At 40.8% G+C, this 8,354-nt stretch overlaps 1 protein-coding gene across 1 annotated transcript; it reads left to right on the forward strand.

Annotated features, from left to right (window-relative positions):
• The first annotated feature begins 5,361 nt into the window (after positions 1-5,361).
• LOC145016729 (uncharacterized) lies at positions 5,362-5,859 on the forward strand. Its single transcript, XM_078974962.1, has one exon. It carries the CDS (start codon positions 5,362-5,364, stop codon positions 5,857-5,859), a length of 498 nt encoding a protein of 165 aa, XP_078831088.1.
• The last annotated feature ends 2,495 nt before the right edge of the window (positions 5,860-8,354 follow it).

An 8,354-nucleotide genomic window follows, 5' to 3' on the forward strand; every position in this document is an offset into this window, starting at 1 on the left:
GAAACAACCCTCAATGTCAGACACACATCTCATCATTGTAATCAGATCCTACGTCCCATCAAACTCTGGTGGCTTCGTGTTGCTGAACTCTCGGAATAGCAACGCATCACCACCCTGCAGCCTCGCAGCAGCAACAGCTGTGGTGGCCGATGCAACAACAGCCTCAGAAAGAGCAGCATAATTCTCATCAAAAGTCTCAATCAGCATGGTCTTAATAGACCTAAACATCTCTGGTACCTCTTCCCTGATGGCCGCAGCCACCTCCTCATGGATGATCCGACGGATCTCCTCATCACTAGCGTCGCTGCTCCTTGGCATAAGTCGTGTCCTCACCATGATCTACCTCTGAAATACAACATACGATATATTAGAAATTCATTCGAGCATACTTGCTCTCGATAGCGCATCCCTCCTTGATCTCTAGCACCCCGAAGATTCTTACTTGAATTGAACACCGCCCCGGTGTTTTCAGTAGTACAGGCCCAATACTACTGTCCGCACCGTATCAGTGTACACCCCAAGTCCTCCTCCTAGGATCCCAAGTCCCAAGTACTCTATTATGCATAACCCACTCTCTATAGATCTCTCATAGTTCCTCACTGCAACCTACTCACTCTCAAACATCTCATAGCAGCTCACCTCTCCCTAGGCTAAGGCATCACAAATCAGACCACTCTAGTCCTAATAGAAATACCTAGCCCACTCTAGCAAGAAAATACATCATATCAATCTTATAAGCATATAACATAAGGGTTTTTGGGAAATCACCGTTCGGGCGCTGACTGATCGTACACACGTTTCTGCTCCGTGTTTCTCTAAAAATCTTTTACTTCTTTTAGAAAATTTGGTTCTCTTTTGAAAATATTTTCCAAATCCTCAGTTTGAGTTCAAATACTCCCGAAGGTGTACCCGAATCCCTCAAACCAAGGCTCTGATACCAACATGTACTTGGTCATTACACCATTTTCATACAATGTAACACCAAAATTTTCCAAAACAATTTTTCGCATTTATAAAAACATAATTCATTTGTAAATCATAAAAACATCATTGTTTAAAACTCAATTTATAACATATAACAATCCCAAGATCTTTTAGCATAAAAATCCTGTGTGTGTATTGATCAAGCTGGAACCTTCCCGCGATCCCCACTAGTACCTGAAACACATAACACAAAACACTGTAAGCACAAAGCTTAGTGAGTTCCCCAAAATACCACATATAACACATATTAGCCACTCGAGGCTATAACTTTGTGGGTCCGTGCACCCAAAACTCTATGAACCCTCAGGTTCTAACTCTGCAAGCATGCACAACATAAATCACATAGAAGAATGCAGCGCAACAAACAATATATATAAAACGCTGTATCACATAACTCTATTTACCTACTCAAGGTAAAGTATAGTGAGAAGACTCACCTCGCGTATCTCGGTAACTCGTAAATCCCTGAAATCACTAGTGCTCGATCTCCCACGCTATAGTCCTCATAACACAATACATCTCTAATTAACACTTTCCTAACTAAGGTTGACTAATCCTATCAAGTCAACACCGGTCAACTCTGCTCAATGGTCAACGGTCAACCCAACTCGTCGAGTCTGGCGTGGACTTACCGAGTCTCTATGGGGACCCGATTCCTCTAAGTCCCTTCCGACTCACCGAGTCACTCACCCAACTCGGTTACTCAACACCTGGTTCGAAATCCCTGAACAACCCGCACCAACTCATCGAGTTTGCCAATAGACTCGGCGAGTGCATCCCATGCACAAACCCAAACGACCTTCTGAGGTCAGATCTGTTCCACTAACTCATAGATCCAGTCCTTCTAAGCTTATTTATCACGTAAAGTACATGTCTTGGTGCTCATATCACACCTAATGACTCATAAATGGTGTTTTGACCTCAAGCACAAAGATCCGAAACCAAAACCTCTGTGGATTCATAAAAAGAATGGACAAAGGGACACTCTGGACCTCCAGGGGTCCAGATCTAGAACCTAACTCGATTAAGGGACCAATGGAGCACTAGATCTAGCCACAAAAGGGCTCAATAAGCCCTAAATCAACATGAACATCACCTCAAAAGAAAATGGTTCGAAAATAGTAACTCAAATGTGATGTTCTGGACCTCAGATCTTCAGGAAGTTATCTCTCTTGCTTCCACTTGGCTAAAGCTTCCTTTCCCTTGCTAGACAACACCTCCAAGGTTGATAATGGCTCCTTCTCTCACTCCAAAAGCTCAAGTGTACTAGGGTTTTGATCTGGGGGCTGGTGAGCACAAATCACGGCCATAAGTCCCTTTAAATAGGCCCCAAACCCGAGAAATTAGGGTTTCATTAAACAGCGTGGTCTCGCCGAGTCCACCAATGCGACTCGTCGAGTCCGGTCATTAATCCGGATGAGAAATCGCATCTCTACTTGGCGAGTCTACGCACCAACTCGCCGAGTTCTTCCACAAAACTCAAAATAAAATGAATAAATATAATACCTGAAATTCCGGATGTTACATGCAATTCATAGAAAATATCGAATTTTCTAGGTTCTACAATTAATACAAAATCTTTCAGTTAAACATGCTTATGAACTCACCAACATTATATATGTCGACCATTTTCAAAATAACTTGTATTCCCAGGTAACCGATAAGCCGAAGATTCATCAAGAATATTTTGGAATATCTTTTATACAAATGTCAATCATCGTACAAATTATGGTTTGGAATTTTTACTGTAAAACAATGTACTTGATGTGAACAATACCAATTGTACTATGTAATGTTTGGTGATGATGGTGTTATGTTTTATGTATATTCATTGTGATGATATTTCAATTTATAATCACACGAGCTCGGACATTTCAGCCGTCTGGTTCGAGGGTGCGATAGGTTTGTATCAGAGCATTGTTTATAGTGAATTGACATGTCAAACCATACATGATATGCAACTATAAATAAAATTAGATTAAAGCTTTCGAAAAAATCCATACCTAAGTATACATTAAAACAATAACATTAAAAGCTTTTGGAGGAAATAGAACACTATGATTAAACTCGGACAGTTATGTAGTCATATTGGGAATAAATATAGCTGATCGATCATATTTTTTCAAAATATGACAAACATGTGTTTGGGAATAATCATAGCGGGAAATGAATCGAGAAGCCTACCTCATTTCCAAATAACTTTAGGAACCCGAACTTAAATGATTAAAATATATCATAAAAGTATTTTGAAAATTTTAAATATCCATTCCCTCTACATGCTACTCACCCCTAGCTTCTCGCACAACCGCCATGGATGGAGCACATCAGGGCATTCTTTTCTACCAAACATGGTGGCTCATGGAGAGATTGAAGAAGACCCCATGGTAGGACAGGAGGCAGCCTCTGACTTTGAGGGTGAGGAGTATACAGATATGGACTACAAGTTCGATGAGACTGACGACGATGAAGAGGATGATAAGAACACTGATGAAGTTCTCAGCCAACCTCCTACCACAGAAGTGCATCAGGACCACCTTATACCGCCAAGGGACTCCATTGTGGGAACTCACTCTTCTATAGAAGAAATTGACACTCTTCGAAAACAGTTGTTGGCAATGGTAACGTGAGCCATGCAAGCGGAACAAGAAAGGGATGAGGAAATTAGAGAATTGACCAAGATGGCTAATTTAGTAGTGCAACATTTTGGAATATGATATCACTATTATTGTTAGACGCATCTCATCACGACTAGGATTTGCTCCTCGCCTACAAGTATCGTTATGATTTTTGTTTATATGTATGCTACTTTATGTACTATCGTCCTCATGTTTAAGTGATTACACTACTCATAGGGTCGTCATGCTGACAGATCATGTATTAAAAATGATTATTATGAATGAAAATGATCTATGTTTTATCATGACATTGTTATATGTTATGTGCTTTACTTTTATTTTATGTTAATACATGGAATCACTTAGATACACAAATCGATTCTCCAAGTCAGTGGCATTCTAACTTAGGAATGAAATATATACTCATCATCTCTTTGTTCCATGATAGAAAGATGCCTCAAAGACCAAACCGAAGGAATAACACATCACCAATGCCTCCAAAAATTAATTCAGTCGCATTCCAAGCAGCAGTTTCTGCTACAGTCACTGTAGCTCTTGCGCAAATTCGAAACGGGAACAATGGGGAAGGAAATGGACAGGGAACCGGAAGCACAAATCAAGGAACAAATCATGGAAGCGTAAGAACTTGCACCTACAAGGATTTCATCATTGCTAAGACTCAAACCTTTAATGGGACGGGAGGCGTAATAACCTTGAAACGATGGATTGAGAAGGTGGAATCAGTGTATAAAATTTGCGGATGTCCGGATGAGTCTAGGGTCAAGTTTGTGGCCTGCACCTTTTGTTTACCAAGCCTTCTCCTGGTGCAATGGTCACATATAGGCCATGACACTCCCAGTGGCGAACGCGATACCAAGGGAGGAACTTAAGGAAATGTTGTTAGCTGAGTATTGTCCCCGGTGAGAAATTCAAAAATTAGAACAAGAACTGTGGAACCTTACGGTTCAAAACTCTGACATTGATGTATACATAACAAGGTTTTGTCAGCTATCTCTTTTGTGTCCCGTAATGATCACATCGGAGGGGAAGAAGATTGAGATATTTATATGTGGATCAACCGCGCCAATCTAAGTAAATGTCATTGTAGCAAATCCGACCACGTATGATAGCGCAAAGACGCTAGATAATAAATTGTACGATCACGGAAACATGAATGGGAAAAACAACAAGCGGAAGGGAAATAAAATTCTTGAATCATCAAAGAAACAACAAACCATGACTGTCCATGCTACTACTCAAGCGGTCACCACACCACATGCTCCAGTTTCATCCACCCTAAAGTGCCCCTAGACAGTATTCCGGGAATCTCCCAAAGTGCAACAACTGCAATCTCCATCACCACGATGAATGCATGAAGATGCATTGCACCAATTGAAACTGAAAAGGTCATACAACAATATACTGTAGAACCTATCCTCCACAGAACTAGCAACAAGGAAACAACAACAACAACAATGCCGTGGCCAGCCACACCTGTTATGGATGCAGGAGAACCGGACATTTCAAGCGCAATTTCCCTAATGTTAACAATCAAGGAATTGGAGGATCGGGAAGAGTTTTGACTATGGGACAAGGTGAAGCAGTCCAGGACACTATTGTTGTCACCGGTACGTTCCTACTTAACAACACATATGCATACATCCTATTCGATAGGCCGGCAGAGTGAAGTTTCGTTAGTAACAAGTTTAAACATCTATTAAAAAAACAACCTCATAAGCTTAATGAAGCCTTCACGGTAGAAATGGATAATGGGGAGATTGAATCAACTAAAGATATCTATATAGGATGCACATTAACACTAAACAACCTCTCTTTCCAAATCTATTTGATGCCTATAAATGTTAGGAGTTTTGATGTGATAATTGGCATGGATTGGTTAAGCCCCCTTAATGCTCATATTATGTGTCACGAGAAGGCTGTTCGCCTTCATCTTCCCAATCATGAAACCTTAATAATTTATGGAGATAAACCCAGTGTAAATCTTCGTCTTATCTCAAGCATCAAGGCACGGAAGTTCTTACACATGAAGAATTATGCATTCCTCGCTCACATTGCAGATAAGACCAAAGAAGAAGTAACCATACAAAATATCGCAGTGGCATGTGACTTTCCAGATGTATTTCTGGTAGATCTTCAAGGAATACCTGCAAAGAGGCAAGTCGAATTTCGAATCGACCTCATGCATGGAGCCACTCCGATCTCCAAATCATCATATAGGTTGGATCCCACTAATATCTAAGAATTATCAAGCCAACTGGGTGAACTCTTGGATAAAGGACTTATAAGACCAAGCTTCTCTCCATGTGGAGCTCCGATTCTTTCTGTTAAAAAGAAAGGAATATCCTTTAGGATGTGTATCGACTATAGGTAACTAAACAACTTCACTATCCAAAACCGGTATCTACTTCCATGAATCGATGATCTATTTGACCAACTTCAAGGAACTAGTTATTTCACCAAGATAGATCTGAGATCTGGTTATCACCAACTCCGAATCCAGGAGGAGGATATCCTAAAAACTGCCTTTCGCACACGGTACGTACATTATGAATTTGTCATGATGCCCTTCGGTCTAACAAATGCCCCCACCGCATTTATGGATCTCATGAATCAAGTTTTTCGCCTATTCCTTGATAACTTCATAATCGTTTTCATCAATGATATCCTTATATACTCACCAAGAGAATAAGACCATAGTCAACATCTCCGATAGATCTTTAAGACCCTGCGAGCTGAGAAGTTATATGCGAAACTCTCTTATTGTGAGTTTTGGCTCTGCAGTGTAAATTTGTTGGGACATGCTATCAGCAAGGATGAGATTCATGTAGATCCTTCCAAGATTAAAGCAATCAAAAGTTGGGCGATCCGGACAACACCGATAGAAATTTGCCAATTCTTGGGTCTCGCAGGCTACTATCGGAGATTTATTCAAAAAAAATTCAAGATAGCCAAGCCCCTCACCACACTAACAAAAAAAGGTGTGGCTTTTAACTAGACTGAAAAGCAAGAAATTACCTTCCAAACCTTGAAGCGAGCCCTCTATAGTGCACCGGTATTATCATTACCGGAGGGAACCGAAGATTTTATAGTCTACTGCGACACTTCAAATCATGGATTAGATTGTGTTCTTATGCAACATAGGAAGGTGATAGCTTATGCATCTAGACAACTAAAGACCCATGAAGTAAATTACACCACACATGATCTCGAGCTGGGAGCTGTGTTCATCACATTGAAGATTTGGAGGCACTACTTTTATGGTACAAGGTGCACCATCTTCACTGACCACAAAAGCCTCCAACACATTTTGAATCAGAAAGAGTTAAACATGAGGCAACGATGATCGATTGAGCTGCTAAATTATTTCGAAAGCGATATCAAGTATCATCCGGGCAAGGCTAACGTGGTAGCTAATGCCTTGAGCCGAAAAGAATATCCAAGTCGTCGTGTGAAAACTCGCTCGATAACCATTCAATTCTACCTAACCTCGCAAATCAAGGAAGCCCAGTTGGATGCATTGAAACCAGAAAACACCGCAAGAGAATCATTGTGCGGGATGGAGAAGAGCTTTGAAGTCAAGGAGGATGGAGCATACTATTTCATGAATAGAATCTGGGTCCCTAAACTTGGGGGATTCAGATAAGTAGTCAGGAATGAGGCTCACAAGACACGATACTCCATTTATCCGGGTTCAGATAAGATGTACCTAGATATCAAGCAAAATTATTGGTGGCCAAACATGAAGGCAGAAATCACCACTTACGTAGGCAAGTGTCTCACTTGCACTAAAGTGAAAGTGGAATACCAAAAGCCCTCAGGATTATTACAACTACTAGTGATACCCTAGTGGAAATAAGAAAGGATTACTATGGACTTCGTGACCAAATTACCCAACACAACTGATGGGTTGGATGCTATATGGGTAATTGTTGATAGATTAACCAAATCCGCTCATTTCTTGCCAATAAAGGAATCTTACCAGATGGAAAGATTGACTAGAATCTACATCAAGAAAATTGTAAGGTTTCATGGTGTACCTGTATCTATTATCTCAGATCGAGATAGTAGATTTACTTCATGATTTTGGTAGCCACTGCAAAAGGGAATGGGAACCTAACTAGATATGACCACTGCCTACCACCCTCAGACGGATGGTCAAATCGAGCGAACCATCCAAACACTAGAAGACATGCTCCGAGCCTGTGTGATTGCCTACGGCAAGTCATGGGATGCCCACTTGCCTCTTATTGAATTTTTATAAAACAACAATTATCACACGAGCATTAAGATTTCCCCTTTCGAGGCTCTTTATGGTCACAAATGCAAATTGCATCTATCTTGGGTTGAGGTGGGTGACACTCAATTAGCAAAAGGGAAAGCACCAAACAGCACTATGACAAGACCATAGATTATTCGTGAAACGACAAAGGAATTAATACAAATCACAGCTCGACTCAAGCATCGCAAGACCGACAGAAGAGCTATGCGGAGAAGTGGCGAAAGCCATTAGAATATCAACTTGGGGACACAGTGTTATTGATGGTTTCTCCATGGAAAGGGATGATTCACTTTGGCAAATGGGGAAAACTAAACCTGCGATACATTGGATCGTCTGAGATTATTGCCCGGATTGGTCCAGTAGCTTATAGGATATAGCTACATGCTAAGCTCAGCAACATACACCTAGTGCTCCATGTTTCCAATTTGAAAAAGTTATTATCCACTCGTATTTCC

The sequence above is a fragment of the Lactuca saligna genome, chromosome 9 (genome assembly GCF_052625555.1).
Source record: "Lactuca saligna cultivar CGN05327 chromosome 9, ASM5262555v1, whole genome shotgun sequence".
Taxonomy (NCBI): Eukaryota; Viridiplantae; Streptophyta; class Magnoliopsida; order Asterales; family Asteraceae; genus Lactuca; species Lactuca saligna.

Bases quoted from the DNA above. Each gene is read 5' to 3' on its own strand.
- LOC145016729 (XM_078974962.1), top strand. From the start codon at position 5,362: ATGGATAATGGGGAGATTGAATCAACTAAAGATATCTATATAGGATGC.